General features: G+C 44.2%; 1 protein-coding gene across 6 annotated transcripts in view; it reads right to left on the reverse strand.

Moving 5' to 3' along the window:
• The window catches only part of ccdc50a (coiled-coil domain containing 50a), a 154722-nt gene that overhangs the window by 63769 nt on the left and 70840 nt on the right, over positions 1-20113 (reverse strand). For all 6 annotated transcript variants that reach the window (XR_005945956.1, XM_041212132.1, XM_041212160.1 and 3 more), the window contains 4 exons: positions 19392-19436; positions 19026-19163; positions 9573-9652; positions 7367-7446 (listed from right to left, as the gene is read on the reverse strand). Coding sequence is in view for 5 of the 6 variants with exons in the window: in XM_041212132.1 (XP_041068066.1) it covers positions 7367-7446; positions 9573-9652; positions 19026-19163; positions 19392-19436 (343 nt within the window). In the remaining variant the exon portion in view is untranslated. The remainder of the gene's footprint in view (positions 1-7366; positions 7447-9572; positions 9653-19025; positions 19164-19391; positions 19437-20113) is intronic.

Here is a 20113-nt window from a genome sequence, read left to right on the forward strand (position 1 = left end):
CACTCACGCAGGTGTAAGGGTAAAATAAGAGCAAGGGTCCATATTCTATTTAGTTAAGATATGTCTGGGGAGCTCAGTCCCATGATTTGCACATCCTGCGCTATGTGGGAAATCCTAGAGGCTCCTGGCGGTCTGGATGACCATGTATGCAGGAGGTGCCTCTGACTGGAGTAACTCAAGCTCTGGGTTTTGGAGTTTGAGCAGCAGCTGGGGGCACTACGGTGCATTCACGAGGCTGAGGTTCCTGGACAGCACATTTCAGGACGTGGTCATCCTGCAGCTTAAGGAAGTTCAGGCAGAGAGGGAATGGGTGACCACCAGACAGAAGAAGGGGACCAGGCAGGAAGTGAGGGAATCCCCCGAGTGCATCAGGCTCACAAACTATTTTTCGGCCTTGGAAAATGGCAAGAGTGACGGTTCCTCTGTGGAGGCCAATCAGAGCCAAGGCCATGGCACTGTGGGTGGTCCAGCTGCTCGGAGGAGGAAGAAGTGTGGAAGGGCAATAATGGTAGGGGGTTCATTGGTGAGGGGAGTAGACAGGCACTTCTGCAGCCTTAGACATGACTCCAAGATGGTATGTTGCCTCCTGGGTACAAGGGTCAAGGATGTCAGGGAACAGCCGCAGGGCATTCTGAAGGGGGAGGGTGAACAGCCAGAGGTTGTGGTCCATGTTGGGACCAATGACATAGGAAGAGAGAGAAATGAGGTCCTGCAAGCAGACTTTAGGGAGTTGGGTAGGAAATTGAAAAGCAGGACTTCAAAGGTACTAAGTAGTGAGTATAGGAACAGAAGGATGGAGCAGATGAATGTGTGGCTGGAGAGATGGTACAGGAGGGAGGGCTTCAGATTCCTGAGGGATTGGGACCGTTTCTGGTGGAGGTGGGACCCGTACAAGTTGGACAGATTACATCTGAACAGGAACGGGACCAACATCCTTGCGGGGAGGTTTGCTAATGCTGTTGGGGAGGGTTTAAACTAAATTGTCAGGGGGATGGGATCCTGAAAAGTAGTTTAGAGGGGAGAGAAGCTGAGATGGAATTAGAAGTTAAAACACTAGTGAGTGAGTCTGCAAGGCAGAGGAAACATAGGCTAGATAAGAAAGAAGTGAGTTTAGCAAGGCTAAATGGAATATATTTTAATGCAAGGAGCCTGAGGAATAAGACAGAGGAGCTGAGGGCACAGGTAGGCACATGGGAGTATGATCTCATAGCTATGACTGAGAACTGGCTAAAAGGGCAGGATTGGCAGCTCAACATTCCTGGTTATCAGGTATTCAGACGAGATAGAGAGGTGGGAGATTGCAATATTGATCAAGGAATCAATTATAGCAGTGCGGAGGGATGATATCTTGGAAGGATCATCAAATGAGGCCATGTGGGTAGAAGTAAAGAACACAAAAGGAGCAAACACACTGTTGGGTGTGTACAATAGGCCCCCAAACAGTCAGGGAGAGATAGACGATCAAATATGTAATAAAATTTCAGGGAAGTGTAAGAATAATAAGGCAGTAATAGTAGACCATAAGACGCAGGAGAAGTTGGCCATTCAGCCTATCGAGTCTGCTCTGCCATTCAATGAGATCATGGCTGATCTGATAATCTTCAACTCCACTTCCTTGCCCTTTTCCCATAACCCTTGATTCTTTTACTGATTAAAAATCTGTCCAAGTCCGCCATGAATATACTTAATGACCCAGCTTCTACAGCCCTCTGCAGTAAAGAATTTCACAGAGTCACTATCTCTGAGAAGAAATTCTTCCTCATCTCTGTTTTAAATGGGCACCCCTTTACTTTGAGACTCTCCCACAACAGGAACCACCTCTCAGCATCTAAGAATCTTATATGTTTCAATAAGGTCGCCTATCATTCTTCTGAACTCCAATGAGTACAGGCCCAACCTACTCAACCTCTCCTCATAAGAAAATCCCTCCATACTCGGAATCAACCCAGTGAACCTTCTCTGGACTGCCTCCAATGCCAATATATCTTTCCTTAGATAAGGGACCAACACTGTTCACAGTATTCTAGGTGTGGATTAACTAGTGCCTTGTATAGTTTTTTATACACCGTTCCATTTGAAATAAAGACCAACATTCCATTTGCCTTCCTGATTACATGTTGAACTTGTATGTTAGCTTTTTGGGATTCATACATAAGGACTCCTAAATCCCTCCGTGCTGCAGCTTTCTGCAGTCTTTCTCCATTTAAATAATTTTCGCTCTTCTACTCTTCCTGCCAAAGTGCATAACCTCACATTTTCCCACATTATATTCCATCTGCCACTTTTGTTTTGCCCACTCACTTAACCTGTCTATATCCCTCTGTAGACTCCTTGTCGTCCTCACCGCTTACCTTCCCATCTGTTTTTGTACCATCCGCAAATCTGGCGATAGTACATTCACTTCCCTCATCTAAGTCATTAATATATATTGTAAATAATTGAGGCCCCAACACTGATCTCTGTGACACTCCACTAGTTATAGGTTTCCATCCTGAAAATTCTCCCCTTATCCCAATTCTCTGTCTTCTATTAGCTAGCCAATCCTCTATCCATGCTAATCTACTACCCCCAACACCATGGGCTCTTATCTTACTAATTAGCCTTATGTGTGGTACCTGATCGAACGCCTTTTGTAAATCCAAATATATTATATATACTGGTTTCCCTTTATCTATCCTGCTAGTTATCTCCTCAAAGAATTCTAATAAATTTGTCAGGCATGATTTCCCATTCATGAAACCATGCTGACTCTGCTTAATTAGATTATGTAATTCTAAATGCTCTGCTATGACTTCCTTTATATTAAACTCTAACATTTTCCAATGACAGATATTAAGCTAACTGGCCTATAGTTTTTTGTCTCCATCCATTTTTGAATAAGGGTGTTACATTGGCAGTTTTCCAATCCTCTGGGACTTTTCCAGAACCTCAGCAGTTTTTCAAGATTACTACCAGTGCATCCACCATCTCTGCAGTTACTTCCTTTAATATCCTAGGATGCAACCCATCAGGTCCAGGGGACTTATCGGCCTTTAGACCCATTAGTTTCCCTAGTGCTTCTTCTCTAGTGATAGTTATTGTATTTATTTCCTCCCTCTCTTTTGCCTCTTAATTATTTAGTGTTGGATTGCTATTAGTGACTTCTACCGTAAAGACTGCAGCAAGTATTTATTCAACTCCTCTGTCATTTCCTGGTTCCCCATTATTATTTCCCTAGCCTCATTCTGTAAGGGGCCTCTGTTCACTTTGGTCTCTCTATTCCTTTTTATATATTTAAAGGAGCTCTTCCTGTCCGTTTTTGTATAACTTGCTAGTTTACCCTCAAAGTTTATTTACTCCGTCTATTTTTTTTTTTTGGACATCTTTTGTTGGTTTGTAAAACTTTCTCAATCTTCTGGCTTATCAATAAACATTGCTACTTTGTATGTCTTTTCTTTCAATTTGATATTATCCTTAACTTCCTTGGTTAACCATGGGTGGTTTATCTCCCTACTTGAATCCTTCTTCCTCACTGGGGTATATCTTTGTTGTGTGTCATGAACTATTTTCTTAAATGTCTGCCATTTTGCCTTTTTAACCATTTTTTTCCCCTATTTGCTGCTGTTTTTTTTTTGTTTGTACACTCTGTCCTTTCCTGTCACTCTCCGGGTATCATTACCTAAATAGCTGCCCTGCAAGGCTGCCATATCCTTTTGCTTTGTAAGCCAAGGTATCCCCTCTCCAGAACCCTCCCCCATCTCTATTTAGTTTGAAGCCCTCCCTACAGCCCTAGTTATTCGATGCACCAGGACACTGGTCCCAGCACAGTTCAAGTGATTATTACCTTGGAGGTTCTGCTTTTTAATTTAGCTCCTTTCAGCAGAACCTCCTTTCCAGTCCTATCAACGTCGTTGGTACCAACGTGGATGACAACTACTGGATCCCTCCCGTCCCACTCCAAGTTCCTCTCCAGCCCTGAGGAGATGTCCTTAACCCTGGCATCGGGCAGGCAACACAGCCTTTGGGACTCACACTCATGGCTGCAGAGAACAGTATCTATCCCCCTATATTGTCCCCCACTGCTAATACGTTCCTAGTTCCTCCACCCACTTGAATGGCTCCCTGTATCATGGTGCTGTGGTCAGTTTGCTCATCCTCCCTGCAGTCCCTGTTCTCGTCCATACAGTTTGCAAGAACCTCGTAACTGTTGGACAGTTGCAGGGGCCGAGACTCCTTGAACGCTACCCCTGGGTCCGCATACCTGCTTCACCTGCAGTCACACCCTCCTGTCCCTGATCACAGACCAAAGACTTAGCTAATCTGAGGGGTATAACCGCCTTCTGAAGCCAAGTGTCCAGGTAGCTTTCCCCCTCCCTGATGTGGTGCAATGTCTGCAGCTCGGACTCCAGCTGCTTAACTCGGATCTGATGTTCCTCAAGCTGCAAACACCAGGTACAGACTTGTTTGCTCTGGATCACCTTGGTGTCCAGCAGCTCCCACATGCTGCAGCAGCATCAACACATCACCCGTCCTGCCATTGCTATCGTATTTTATTCAAACTATTAATTAATTACTCTAGTATCCCTGCTCTTTACACTTTATTGTGATTATTTTTAAGTAGGGGATTTTAACTACCCAAATACTAACTAGGTTAGCTTCAGCATGCAAGGCAAGGCGGAAGCAAAATTCTTAAGTTGCATCCAGGAGAACTTTTTTTTAGCCAGTACGTAGAAAGCCCCCAACAAGGGAGGGGGTAGTTCTGGACCTAATATTCGGAAATGAGCCCAGGCAGGTGGAAGGCGTATTAGTAGGGGAGCATTTTGGAGATAGTGACCACAGCTCAGTTAGATTAAGGATAGTTATGGGAAAGGATAAGGTTGGGTCGGGAATAAAAGTCCTTCTTGGGGGAAAAGGCTAATTTGACTAAGATGAGATACAATCTGGCCCAAGTGGACTGGGAGCAGCTACTTGCAGTGAAAACTGTGTCAGAGCAGTGGGAAGCATTCAAGGAGGAAATAGCGAGAGTACAAGGCAAATATGTTCCCATAAAGACAAAGTGGGGGGGGGACCAAGTCCAAAGAACCCTGGATATCAAAGGACATAAAGGTTGGGATTAAGCTTATGGTAGATACCGAGGGCACAATATGTCAGAGTCCCTAGAGGAGAATAAAAAGTGCAGAGGGGAACTTAAAGAGGAAATTAGGAAAGCTAAGAGAGTGCACGAGAAAGCACTAATGGGTAGAATAAAGGAAAACCCAAAAGGGTTTTTTTAAATATATAAAGAGCAAGAGAATAACTAGGGAAAGAGTGAGGCCAATTAGGGACCATTGAGATAATGTGTGTGTGGGGTGCTGGAAGATGTGGGTACAGTCCTCAATGAATACTTTGCATTGCTCTTCACAATGGAAGAGGACGATGCAGGTATAAACATCAGGGTGGAGGACTGTGAAATATTCGAGGAAATTGACATAGAGAGAGAGGAGGTACTAGCAGGTTTAGCGGCCTTAACAGCAGATAAATCCCAGGCTGTTGAGGGAGGCAAGGGAAGAGATATCAGGGGCCCTGGCAGTAATTTTCAAATCCTCTCTGGTCACAGGTGAGGTGCCAGAGGACTGGAAGACTGCTAACGTTGTCCCATTATTAAAAAAGGGAGGAAGGGATAGACCAGGATATTACAGGTCGGTCAGTTAGTGGTGAGAAAGTTACTAGAAAGAATTCTGAGGAACAGAATATATCTGCACGTGGAGAGACACAGATTAATCAGGGATAGTCAGCATGGATTTGCTAAGGGAAGGTCGTGTTTGACAAATTTGGTCGAATTTTTTGACGAGGTAACCAGGAGTGTTGATGAGGGCAATACATTTGATGTGGTCTACATGGACTTTAGCAAGGCTTTTGATAAGGTTCCTCATGGCAGACTGGTCGAAAAAGTAAGAGCCCATGGGATCCAAGGCAAAGTGACACATTGGATCCAAAATTGGCTGAGAGGCAGGAAGCAGAGGGTGATGGTAGAGGGATGTTTCTGTGACTGGAAGTCTGTTTCCAGTGGGGTTCCACAGGGCTCGGTGCTGGGGCCCTTGCCGTTTGTGGTGTACATAAATGGTTTGGAGTTAAATGTAGGGGGTATGATCAAGAAGTTCACGGATGACACGAAAATTGGTCGGGTGGTAAATAGTGAGGAGGATAGCTGTAAACTGCAGGAGGATATCAATGGACAGGTCAGGTGGGCAGAGCAGTGGCAAATGGAATTCAACCTGGAAAAGTGTGAGGTAATGCACTTGGGGAGGGCTGACAAAGCAAGGGATTACTCTATGAATGGTAGGACCCTGGAAAGTACTGAAGATCAGAGGGACCTTGGTGTGCATATCCACAGATCCGAGAACACAGAACTGAGATTAGGTACATAAGGTGATTAAGGAGGCATATGGGATACTTGCCTTTATTAGCCAAGGCATAGAATACAAGAGCAGGGAGATTATGCTGGATCTGTGTAAAATACTGGTTAGGCCACAACTAGAGCACTGTGTGCAGTTCTGGTCACCACATTATAGGAAGGATGTGATTGCACTGGAGAGGGTGCAGAGGAGATTTCCCAGGATACTGCCTGGGCTGGAGGGTCTGAGCTATGAGGAAAGATTGGATAGGCTGGGGTTGTTTTCCTTGGAGCAACGAAGGTTGAGAGGGGACCTGAAAGAGGTGTATAAGATTATGAGGGGCATAGAGAGGGTGGATAGGAAAGTTCTTTCCCCATTAGTAGCGGGGTCAATAACCAGGGGGCATAGATTTAAGGTAAGAGGTAGAAGGCTAAGAGGGGAAATCTTTTCACCCAGAGGGTGGTGGGAGTCCAGAACTCACTGCCTGAAAGGGTGATTGAATCAGAAACTCTCGTAACATTTAAGTAGTGTTTATTCACTTGCGTTGCCATAGCCTCCAGGGCTATGGGCCAAGTGCTGGAAAATGGGATTAGTGTAGTCAGATCTTTGTTGACCGGCGTAGATATGATGGGCTGAATGGTATCCTTCTGTGCTGTAAACGCCTATGAGTCTATGCATGAGGACTTGCTGAAGGAGGTAATTGACAGAAGATTGGAGGGACATAGACCAAGAGGGAGAAAGAGAATGATGTGAGACAACTTGAAATTGAAAATGGCAGACTCCTTCGAATGACTGAGCAGGAAAGTACGAGACCACGAGGCATGAAGAGATAAGCAGGGAAATTGTCCTTCGGCACATCACTACAGCTATGTCTACATATAGGGCAACAATAATCCATAAATCAGCTTTAATAAAACTGTGTTTGAGAGTGAAACTGTTTCCCCTACAATCCCACTCAAAACCAGGCATGTAGCCGACCAGGCTCGAGACTTCACACTTCTAGCGGACTGTACCTTTCTGTGATGATTCAGAGGACCTGGACGCAGGGCGAGGAGGGCGTTGTGGGGTTGATTCTTCTCGGTATGTAGGAGGCCTGCAAGAGTGAAAACTAGCATAAAGCTTATTGAATTGTGGCAAGCGTCAATCTCCCATCCTACACCATCCAGCTGGGATCAAACCGGGCAGCACATTCGAACCCAGGTCAGAAATGGAGGCACTTAGAGTCAGTGAGAAAGGTGGGAAAAACTATTTCGCTCAGAAAGATAATACAAGAGCTGCAGAATAAGTTACACCACTGAAGCAAACAGCATTTCATTTCCCATTCTCTACAATGATTCTTCTGCCATAACACAGTACAAAATTATCATAATATTTCAGTCATTAGTGATCCTTCTTGTGCAGCAGTATTTAAACTGCTGTCAAGTTCCACTCAGCCACAGCTTTACACAGTTTACAAACTGTAACCCCACTTCATAAAGGAGAAATTAAATACACAAGTAATTCAGCATTAATAGGGCGTTATTTCTTAACATTATATTTGGTCTTACATTCAGTGCACCTCAACCAGATGTGAACAAGTGAATAAACACAGCTGTTTCAGCCAGAAATAAACAGAACACTTCACACAATATAACATTGTTATTTTTTTAAAATATAATTTCAATATAACGACCATTCCATTTTAATTGTGGCTGCATTAATTGGTAGGGAGTGTATAGGTATTAGCTATGTTTTTGGTTAGAGATAAGCTTTTTGTGATTTTCCTCTTAACTAAAAATTCTTGTGCTCTCGTTCCCCTCACTGCTCACTTTGATCAGAGATGTGGTGGCTGCTGGGAATGGCCAGTGGGCAGGGAGGGAGGGAAGAGACAGGATGAGTCAGAGAAAAGGCTTTTGATGGCTTGGGTTATGGTTCAAATTCAGCCCAATGGTTGCTGTACAGGTTTGGTATCAGGGTATCTATCTCTCACAAAGAACTTAACATAACATAGAACCAGTTTATACTCCCAAGGAGCTATCTGCCAAAAAAAAAACAGCCATGCATGACTAAAGAGCTATGTGACAACATAAACTAAAAGAAAACTTATTAAAATACAAAGCTTGGCTCGGATCCAGCAAGTGGGAAAGATACAAAAAACAGAAAAGGGTAAAACAGACAGTGAGAGCTGTGTAAAAAATATGAAAAGAAACTTGCAAGGATATCAAAATCGACACATACATTGTGTACAATTATATTAGAAAAAAAGAGGGTGATCAGGAGCAATGTGGGCCCTTTGAAAATCAATAACAATGATAGTTGTCAATGAAAATAAGGAAATCGTGAACATGCTGAATAAATACTGCGTGACAGTATGTACAGGAGCAGAAGACAATAGCATGGTGGACATCTTGCGATAACTAATATTGAATCAGGGACAGGGAATTATGAGCCAAATAACAACAGTGAAGAAAAGAATAGCACTCAGAAGTAACAAAACCACAGCGCCAGATGGTTCCAATGCCAGGTTTTAAAGGAAGGAGATGAGAAAATTGCAGGCGCACTAACTGTAACACCCACCGGACCCCAGCTGTGTAATCTCCTCGGAAAGGCAAAAATTAGAAAACAAAAAAATCAGGCCAAATAAGGGAAAACGTACTCTGGAAAACACCTCTCAGATGATGGGAAACTGGTCCAGGAGATCGGACTCACATATCTGACCTGGCAGTGATGTCGAGTGATGTCAGTGACTAAAAACACAAAGATTAATATGACACTAAATAAGTAAAATGTGTGCCCTGTAGCTGGTGAACTGGAGGCTGGACTAACCCCAAGAGTAAAAAAACCTGTGACCACAACACATTAACATACGTGGTTTTTTACAAATTAAAATGTGGTACAAAGGCTTCCCTGATGGATCGATGGATGCGAGATACGGAGATTTATGGACCAGCAAAGTCTGAGCTCACACCCTGGCTAATCCCTGTTCACAAAGCAGTGGAATACAACAAATCTGTGTCCTGGGGAAGGGAACAAAGAAAGAGATTCCAGATCAGATCTGGATTATGCGAGAACGTGATACCTTCCAGAGTTGAATAACCTGCTGACCTTCACTGTATAGCCTCACACACTCAAGATGGCTGCGTGTACAAGGCAGTCGCTAGTAATCAGGGAAACACATAGAACCAACCATCAGACTGAAAGAAGTTTGGGGAAAGGAGAGAAAGCCACAAGAATAATTACCTTCCTGGTTTCTCAGGCTTCCCTGTCAGTTGTTCCGGTCCTTCCCGAGGCTTGGGCCTGATGTATTCACTGGATCCGTGCTGCGTGGGGAAGGAGGGAGGACAGTCACAACAGGACACAGGGCAGAATGCTAGAACACAAACAGTGAACTATTGCAAGTGAAATAATCACTAGGTTATTGTGGTCTTAAAACCTGATTCTCAACTTTTAACCTTCACCGTCAAGGAGAGTGAATATTTCCAATGGATCTACTGCTAGATTTGGTCAGACACATGACAACACTGCTCACTTTCACACGTGGCTCAGTGTCCCTCCCTCCCTCCCTGAACTGGAGCTGATGGAGCCCCTCAAAGCACCATCGTCACAATCTACTACAACCATCCAAGCCCAACAAGGATTCCTAATAAATTCCACAATACACAATACCAACTTGTTTTTGAGGCCAGGGAGGGTGAAGAGGGTAGAGAAATATTGTATAAGAAATGTTTTCATCGCCATTTGCCCCTGTTCAGACCTTCCCTCCCACACAATTTAGAAACATAGAAACTAGGAGTAGGAGGAGGCCTTTCAGCCCTTCGAGCCTGCTCCGCCATTCATTATGATCATGGCTGATCATCCAACTCAATAGCCTGCTCCCGCTTTCTCCCCATACCCTTTGATCCCTTTTGCCCCAAGAGCTATATCTAACTCCTTCTTGAAAACATACAATGTTTTGGCCTCAACTACTTTGTGGGAATGAATTCCACAGGCTCACCACTCTCTGGGGGAAGACATTTCTCCTCAACTCAGTCCTAAATGGTCTACCCCATATCCTCAGACTGTGACCCCTGGTTCTGGACTCCCCCACCATCAGGAACATCCTTCCTGCATCTACCCTGTCTAGTCCTGTTAGAATTTTATAGGTTTCTAAGAGATCCTCCTAACCAACTCAATCTCTCCTCATATGTCAGTCCCACCATCCCAGTTAAACAGTCGAGTAAACCTTCGCTGCACTCCCTCAGATAAGGAGACCAAAACTGCACACAATATTCCAGATCTCAATTGCAGCAAGATATCCCTGTTCCTGTACTTGAATCCTCTCCCTATGAAGGCCAACATACCATTTGCCTTCTTTACCGCCTGCTGCACCTACATGCTCACCTTCAGCGACTGGTGTACAAGGACACCCAGGTCTCGTTGCACATTCCCCTCTCTCAATTTATAGCCATTCAGATAATAATCTGCCTTCCTGTTTTTGCTACCAAAGTGGATAACCTCACATTTATCCACATAATACTGCATCTGTCATGCATTTGCCCACTCACTCAGCTTGTCCAAATCACACTGAAGCATCCCTGCATCCTCCTCACAGCTCACCCTCCCACCCAGCTTTGTGTCATCTGCAAATCTGGAGATATTACATTTAGTTCCCTCAACTAAATCATTAATATATATTGTGAATAACTAGGGTCCCAGCACCGATCCCTGCAGTACCCCATTAGTCACTGCCCGCCATTCAGAAAAAGACCTGTTTATTCCTACTCTTTGTTTCCTGTCTACCAGCCAGTTTTCTATCCATCTCAGTACACTACCCCCAATCCCAAGTGCTTTAATTTTACATGCTAATCTCTTATGCGGGACTTTGTCAAAAGCCTTCTGAAAGTCCAGATAAACCACATCCACTGGCTCCCCTTCATCAACTCTACTAGTTACACCCTCGAAAAATTCCAGTAGATTTGTCAAACATGATTTCCCTTTCATAAATCCATGCTGACTGTCTGATTCTGCCGCTGTTTTCCACATGCTCAGCTATTAAATCTTTTATAATGGACTCTAGAATTTTCCCCACTACCAATGTTAGGCTGACTGGTCTATAATTCCCTGTTTTCTCTCTGCCTCCCTTTTTAAATAGTGGGGTTACATTAGCTACCCTCCAATCTGTAGGTACTGCTCCAGACTCTATAGAATCTCGGAAGATGACCACCAATGCATCCACTATTTCTAGGGCCACTTCCTTAAGTACTTTGGGATGTAGATTATCAGGCCCTGGGGATTTATCGGCCTTCAATCCCATCAATTTCCCCAACACCGTTTCCCTACTAATACTGATTTCTTTCAATTCCTCCCTCTCACTAAACCCTGTGTTCCCCAGCATTTCTGGTATGTTATTTGTGTCCTCCTTTGTGAAGACAGCACCAAAGTATGTATTTAGTTGGTCAGCCATTTCTTTGTTCCCCATTATAAATTCCCCTGTTTCTGACTGTAAGGGACCTATATTTGTCTTCACCAATCTTTTTCTCTTCACATACCTATTGAAACTTTTACAGTCAGTTTTTATGTTCCCTGCAAGCTTACTCTCGTACTCTATTTTGCCCTTCTTAATCAATCCCTTGGTCCTCCTTTGCTGAATTCTAAACTGCTCCCAATCCTCAGGTCTGTTGTTTTTTTCTGGCCAATTAGTATGCCTCTTCCTTGAATCTAATACTATCTCTAATTTCCCTTATAAGCCACAGTTTGGCCACCTTTCCAGTTTTACTTTTGCACCAGGCAGGAATAAACAATTGTTGCAGTTCACCCATGCGCTCTTCGAATGTTTGCCTTTGCCTGTCCACCGTCATCCCTTTAAGTAATGTTTCCCAATCCATCATAGCCAACTTGTGCCTCGTACCATCGTAGTTTCCATTATTAAGATTCAGGACCCTGGTCTCAAAATCCACTAGGTCACTCTCATATTCTATCATATTATGGTTGCTCATCCGTAAGGGGCCTTGCACAACTAGACTGCCAATTATTCCTTTCTCATTACACAATACCCAATCTAGGATGGCCTGTTCCCTAGTTGGTTCCTCAACGTATTGGTCCAGAAAACCATCTTGTATACACTCCAGGAATTCCTCCTCTACGGAATTGTTACTAAGTTGATTTGTCCAATCTATATGCAGATTAAAGTCACCCATAATTACAGATGTTCCTTTATTGCATGCATCTCTAATTTCCTGTTTAATGCCAATCCCAACATCACCACTACAGTTTGTGGGTCTATATACAACCCCCTTAGTGTTTCTTAGCTCTACCCATATGGATTCCACATCATCGGAGCTAATATCTTTCCTCACTATTGTATTAATTTCCTCTTTAACCAGCAATGCAACTCCACCGCCTTTTCCTTATGTCTGTCCTTCCTAAATACTGAATACCCCTGGATGTTCAGTTCCCATCCCTGGTCACCTTGCAGCCATGTCTCCATTTCCTAGACAAGCCACAGTCTCAGAGTAGCACATAACCAATTCCTCTACTCTGACCATTTTGTAAAGCTGCTCTGTAAACAGTTAACACATTCATGATAGCAGGATAGTTACAGCTTTCCCATCTCTCCGAGTTGGGGGAAGTATCAATCCTGCACCAACAAATGATGAGATAGTTTGTTACAAGTGAGAACCTCACATGAGGGTGACTGCGTAGCAAAAATGTCATTCCTCTGCACCTAGGGTGAGCTGGCTCAGGCATTTTATACAGATGACTAGCAGGAGCTTTACTCTGCAGTTTCCAACTTCTGAACATTTTGAATCATAGAATGATTACAGCACAGGAGGAGGCGATTCAGTCCATCGAATCCCTGCTGGCTCTTTGCAAGAGCAACACTGCTAGTCCCACACCCCAGCTTTTCCACTTAGCCCAGCAATTTTTTTTCTGGTCAGGTACTTATCCAACTCTGTTTTTGAAAGTTATGAATGAATTTAGCTCCACCACACTCTCAGGCAATGCATCCCAGATCCTAACCACTTACTGCGCAAAATTGTCTTTCTTCATGTCACTGATGCTTCTCTTGCCAATCACATTAAATCGGTATCATCTGGTTCTTGATCCATTCGACAATGGGAACAGTTTCTCCCGATCTACTATGTCCACACCCATTACGATTTTGAACACCTCTATCAAATCTCTTCTCAACCTTCTCTTCTCCAAAGAGCACAGCCTCAGAAGGCCATTTGGCCTCTCATAGCCATGTCTCCAGAACTTACCGCACCCCTAGACAAAATGTTCCCATACAGCCACAACACTGGTATCTACCCGACAATGTGTAAAATTGTATGTCCTGTACACAAAAAGCAGGGCAAATCAACCCAGCCAATTACTGCCCCATCGGTCTACTCTTGATCATCAATAAAGTGACAGAAGTGGTCATCAACAGTGCTATCAGGCAACACTCGCTTAACAATAACCTGCTCACTGATGCCCAGTTTGGATTCCGCCAGGGCCACTCAGCTCCTGACCTCATTACAGCCTTGGTTCAAACATGGACAAAAGAGCTGAATTCCAGAGCTGAGGTGAGAGTGACTGCCCTTGACATCAAGGCCACATTTGACCAAGTGTGTCATCTAGGAGCCCTATTAAAACTGGAGTCCATGGGAATAGGGGGAAAATTCTATGTTGGCTGGAGTCATACCTAGCACAAAGGAAGATGGTTGTGATTGTTGGAGGTCAGTCATCTCAGCTCCAGGACATCACTGCAGGAGTTCCTCAGGGTAGTGTCCTCGGCTAAATCATCTTCAGCTGCTTCATCTATGACCTACCTTCCCTCATAAGGTCAGGAGCGTGGATGTTTGCACAACATTCAGCACCATTCACAAATCCTCTGATACTGAGCAGCCCATGTCAAAATGTAGCAAGACCTGGGCAATATCCAGGCTTGGGATCACAAGTGGCAAATGACACTCGTGACACACAAGTGTCAGGTAATGACCATCTCCAACAAGAGAGAATCTAACCATCGCCCCTTGACATTCAATGGCATTACCATCACTGAATCCCGCACTATCAACATCCTGGGGGTTACCATTGACCAGAAACTGAACTGGACTAGCCATATAAATACTGTGGCTACAAAAGCAGGTCAGAGGCTAGAAATCCTGCAGCAGATAACTCGCCTTACTCCCCAAAGCCTGTCCACCATCTACAAGGCACAAGTCAGGAATGTGATGGAATACTCTCCACTTGCCTGGATGAGTGCAACATTCAAGAAGCTTGACACCTTCCAGGACAAAGCAGTCCGCTTGATTGGCACAACATCCACAAACATTCACTTCCTCCACCACCGATGCACAGTAGCAGCAGTGTGTGTACCATCTACAAGATGCACTGCAGGAATTCACCAAGACTCCTTAGACAGCACTTTCTTAGTCCACAACCACTACCATCTTGAAGGACAAGGGCAGCAGATAGATGGGAACACCATCACCTGGAAGTTCCCTTCCAAGTCACTCACGATCCTGACTTGGAAGTATATTGGCCATTCCTTTGCTGTCACTGGGTCAAAATCCTGGAACTCCCTCCTTAACAGCACTGTGGGTGAACCTACACCACATGGACTGCAGTGCTTCAAGAAGGCAGCTCACCACCATCTTCTCAAGGACAATTAGGGATGGGCAATAAATGCTGGCCCAGCCAGCGATGCCCACATCCAATGAATGAATACTAAAAAAGTTGGCTCTTTGAAAGAGCTATTCAACTCATTCCAACTTCCCAACGCTTTGCCCATAGCCCTGGTGGGGCAGAGCAGATGTAGACAGGTTAAGTGAGTGGGCAACATGTTGGCAGATGAAGTATAATGTGGGGAAGTGTGCAGCTATTCACTTTGGTCATAAAATTATTCTCCTTTTCTGTTCTTAAAAGGTGAGAAACTTGTAAGTATTGATGTTCAAAGAGACTTGGGTGTGCTTGTACAAGGAATGGAGGAGGTGAGCATGCAGGTGCAGCAAGCAATTAGGAAGGCAAATGGCGTGTTGGTCTTTATTGCAAGGGGCTTGGAGTACAAGAATAAAATAGTCTTTCTACAGCGGTAAAGGGTTTTGGTGAGACCACATCTGGAATACTGTCTGCAGTTATGATCTCCACATTTAAGAAAGGATGTACTTGCATTAGAGATGACACAGCGAAGATTCACTAAATTGGTCCCTGGGATGAGGGGATTGGCCTGTGATGAGAGGATGAGTAAATTGGGTCTATATTCTCTGGAGTTTAGAAGAATGAGAGGCGATCTCATTGAAACCTACAAGATTCGGAGGGGGTTTGATAGGGTGAATGTTGAGAGACTGTTCCCGCTGGTTGGGGAAATCTAAAACTCGGGGGCTCAGTCTCAGGATAAGGGACTGATCATTTAGGACTGAGACAAGAAGAAATCTCTTCACTCAAAGAGTTGTGAATCTTTGGAATTCTCTACCCCAGAGGGTTGTGGATGCTCCATTGTTGAATATATTTAATCAGGGATACACAGATTTTGGTCCCCCAGGGAATTAAGGAATATGGGAAGCAGACAGGAAAATGGAGTTGAAGCCCAAGATCATCCATGATTGTATTGAATGGTGCAGCAGGCACAACAGACTGTCTCTTGAGTTCTAGACCCACTCCTGGGATGAAAGGATTATCTAATGATGAAAGGTTGAACAGGTTGGACCTATACCGGTTGAAATCTAGAAGAATGAGAAGAAATCTTTTTGAAACATAAGATCCTGAAGGGACTTGATAGGGTGGATACCAGGAGGATGTTTCCACTTGTGGGGGAAACTGAGACTAGGGCTCACAGTTTAAGAGTAGTGCGACACCCTTTTAAGATGGAGATAAGGAGAAATTTTCTCTCTGTGGGTAATTAGTCTGCGGAATTCTCTTTCCCAGAAAGCAGTGGAAGCTGGGCCATTGAATTTATTCAAGGTTGAGCTGGATAGATTTTTGCTAGACAAGGGAGTCAAGGGTTATGGGAGGCAGGCAGGAGAGTGGAACCAAGACCACAACCACATCAGCCATGATCTTATTGAATAATAGTGCAGGTTCGAAGGGCCAAATGGACTACTCCTTCTCCTAAGTCCCATGTAGTGATGGTGCAGGTATCAGCTCAAAAGCTCAAGAGGTCAAACATGACATTATTCACTTTAACCCACAAAAATGGCTTTGGATTGAAGTTCCATGACCTGAAACGTTAACTCTATTTTCCTCTTGAGACAAGATTCTGCCTGACCTGCTGAGCATTTTCTGCTTTTTATTTCCGATTTCCAGCAATCACAGATTCTTGTTTTTGTTTTCTAATTAAAGAGGGGAAAGTGAACAGCATTCTTCAAGTTGATTGCGTTACACTTGAGGGTCATTTCACCAAGACACAGATTAAATTAAACACCAGGGAAACCACAGTGCAAATTTGGGTGAATGATCTCACCCAGAAACTCTCCTCTCATGAGCCACAAGATTGAAGTTCAACCTGTTATTACTGCAATTATCTAGAACTTTGCATCAAATCAAAACCTCAAAACTAATGCCTGTCGCAATTTTTACTGAGAAGACAAGTTTGCATAGCACCCTGTTGGCAGGTGACAGTGCATGATAAACCTGTTATTGCCTCAATGTAAATTGAGGTTCAACTGCTAGCTCCACCTGCTCGGTGAGATGTTAACCTCCACTATCGATACTGAAAAAGGCACCGTCAGGCAAAAGCACCCAAAAGTCACATGCACACGTCAGAAATAGAGAAGTCTCGTGCCTTTAGAGAACCTGTCATGACATCAGGATGACCCAAAGTCCCAGTATGATTTACATCCAATGACATTGTTTCAAGTTGCACTGATGGAGTCTCTGAAATGCAGCAGCTAATCCCCAGATAATTGCGATGATGACCAGGCAATCTTTTCCTAAATATGATGTTGGTTAAGGAAATCATATTGGCTGGAAAACCAGGAGAACTCCCTATTTGTCGAATAGTGCTGTGGGATCTTTTACACGAAAGGCAAGATGGGGCCTCGTTTTAACATCTCACCTAACCAACAACCTAGCATTCCCTCAGTACTGCACTGGAAGTATCAAGTCTAGGTTTTGAGCTCCAGTCTCTGCAGTGGGGCTTGAATCCACAGCCTTCAGACTAAGGCAAGAGCATCACCAATGAGCTACAGCTAACATGAGCAAAACAGAGCAACATTAGAGACCAGGGGTGGAAGACCACAGCATGCAGCCTGGGACACAAGATTGAAAGAAGCCCAAACGTGGATGGGGAGTGGGGGAGGGGGGAGGTGCGGCAAGGCAACACTCAAGAGAGGGAGAGGCAGGCTGGTGGAATGGACTGACAAGTGAGAGATGAAATTTAATGCAGAGAAGCATGAAATGATTCATTCTGGTAGGAAGAACGAGGTAAGGTAATATGAAATAAAGGGGGAGCAGGAGCAGAGGGACCTGAGGGTTTATGTGCACAGATCATGAAAGTTGGCAGGGCAGCTTGAGAAAGTGGCATCCTAGGCTTTATAAATAAGGACATAGAGTACAAAGCAGGAAGGTTATGGTAAACCTATATGAAGCACTGGTTCATCTACAACTGGAGTACTTAATTGTGTCCAGTTTTAGGCAGCACACTTTAGGAAGGACGTGAAGGCATTGGAGAGGGTGCAGAAAAGATTCATGAGAATAATCCCAATGATGAGGAACATCAGCTACGTGGATAGATTGGAGAAGTTGGGGCTGCTCCCCTTGGGGAAGAGAAGATTAAGTGGAGATTTGAAAGAGTTGTTCAAAATCATGAGGACAGACTAGATAAGGAGAAACAGTTCCTGTTGGCAGATGGATCGAGAACCAGAGGACACCGCTTTAAGATGATTGGCAAAAGGAGGAATGGTGAAATGAGGAAAAACTTTTCTCTCACACAGCGAGTGGTTAGAATCTGGAATGTACCGCCTAAGCGTGTGATAGAGGCAGATTCAACTATGGCTTTCAAAGGGAATTGGATAAGAAGAGAAAACAATTTGCAGGGTTATAGGGAAAAGGCGCTCGAGTGGTACGAGGTGAACTGCTCTTGAAGAGAGCCGGCACTAACTGCTCTTGAAGAGAGCCGGCACTAACTGCTCTTGAAGAGAGCCGGCACTAACATGGTGGGCCAAATTACTTCTTTCTTTAGTGTAAACGTTTTGTGGTTTTATTCCATATGATTGGCCCATTACTATGAGTATGCAAAAGTATTAATGAATGCGGCGGCAAGTTATTTATGCTTTAATCAGAGTGGATTCCAAATAACAGCTTGGCTCAAAGTCACTCACCATCATCCAGGGGTAAGACGTTGTGGGCTCAAGTCCCGCTTTAGGTCTTCAGCCATAGTCTAGGGTGACATTTCAGGGCAGTACTGAGGGAGTACTGCTTTAATGGAACGGCTATATTAGAATGAGATGCTAAAGCAAGGTCCTGCCCAGCAGATTATGCCACCTTGCTAAGGATCCCATGGCACCATTTAAAGACCAAGGTGTTCTTCAGGAACAAGTAGCTTACAGGTTGTGAGGTGCTCAGAGACATGGTAAAACACTACATAAATGAAAATTCTTTACAAGGAGTCAACATGAATGTTTCCCCCAATTCTAATAATTGAAAATAACCCAAAAGCAAATCTTATCCAGAATTAGGATTCTCATGTGTTTAAGTTAGATTCTAATCAAACCTCTAGTCCATCTCTACCTTCTTTTCCTGCTCATGCCTCCTGCCTTCTGAAGATCCCTTCCTCCTGTCTTCCTCTGCTCTCCATGCAGAATCTTTATCCTTGGATTTCTTGTGGGGCTGCTTCTTCTCTTCCTCCATTAGTAACCAGGCAATCTCCTGCAATTGACAGCCAATAAAAGATCTGACCGTTAATTCCAGGTCCTTCAATGCCACACAACTCCATCGAGCCCAATTCTAATATCTCAGAGAATGAAAGAGTGTCCACTGCATTAAACATCAGAGACAACACATGGAAAATTAATCTGAATGATAATCTGAAGCTACATCATCCAATGTCTACCTGGCAAATCCCCAAATGGCACAGCCTGTGGAGGGTAGCCTTACCTCATCTTGTGCCATCTGAGCTGCTCTCTTGGAACTTTGGATAGCCTGGAACAAGGAGAAAAAGAAACAAATTGATCAGTGGGTTTTCCGCTCAGTGACTGTGCTCCTTCACAGCGACACCTCCATCTGGACAGGAAACTTAGTGATAATGTCACTTTATACATGGCTGGAAAACGGTGTAGTCAGCCAGGTTTACGCCTTGGTCTTTATCAATGACCTCTGCAGCACTGAGGGGGTGTGCGAGGATGGTGCAGGCTCTGGCACAGACATCGCGGGTCCGTGGGCATGACAACCATCTGGAGGAGTACTGGAGGGCGGCTGAACCCCAAACCAGCATCTTCAGGAGGTGGGGGGAGAGTGAGGGGAATGAGCGAAAAGGAGAGAGGAAGAGAAAGTTGTCTGACAGGGAACTCCCTTCTTAGTTTTTGCAGCACATCAAAAAGGGAACTCTAATGTTTAGAATAGGTTGCCAAGAATAAAAACATTCCAAAAAGATACAGGGAAACATAACTTGTATTTATGAAGGTTATGAAATGCTTTGCGACTTCGAAGGCATGAAAAGCGCCACATAAATGTAATTCAATAAATCTGATCATTTAAGAGTTAGCACCATGAAAACTGCCATGTTGCCAAACTGGTTTATGAATGTCCTTGAGAGAAGGGAACCTGCCACCCTTACCTGGTCCAGCCCTACCTGAGACTCCAATTCCCACACGATGTGG

The sequence above is a fragment of the Carcharodon carcharias genome, chromosome 2 (genome assembly GCF_017639515.1).
Source record: "Carcharodon carcharias isolate sCarCar2 chromosome 2, sCarCar2.pri, whole genome shotgun sequence".
NCBI lineage: Eukaryota > Metazoa > Chordata > Chondrichthyes > Lamniformes > Lamnidae > Carcharodon > Carcharodon carcharias.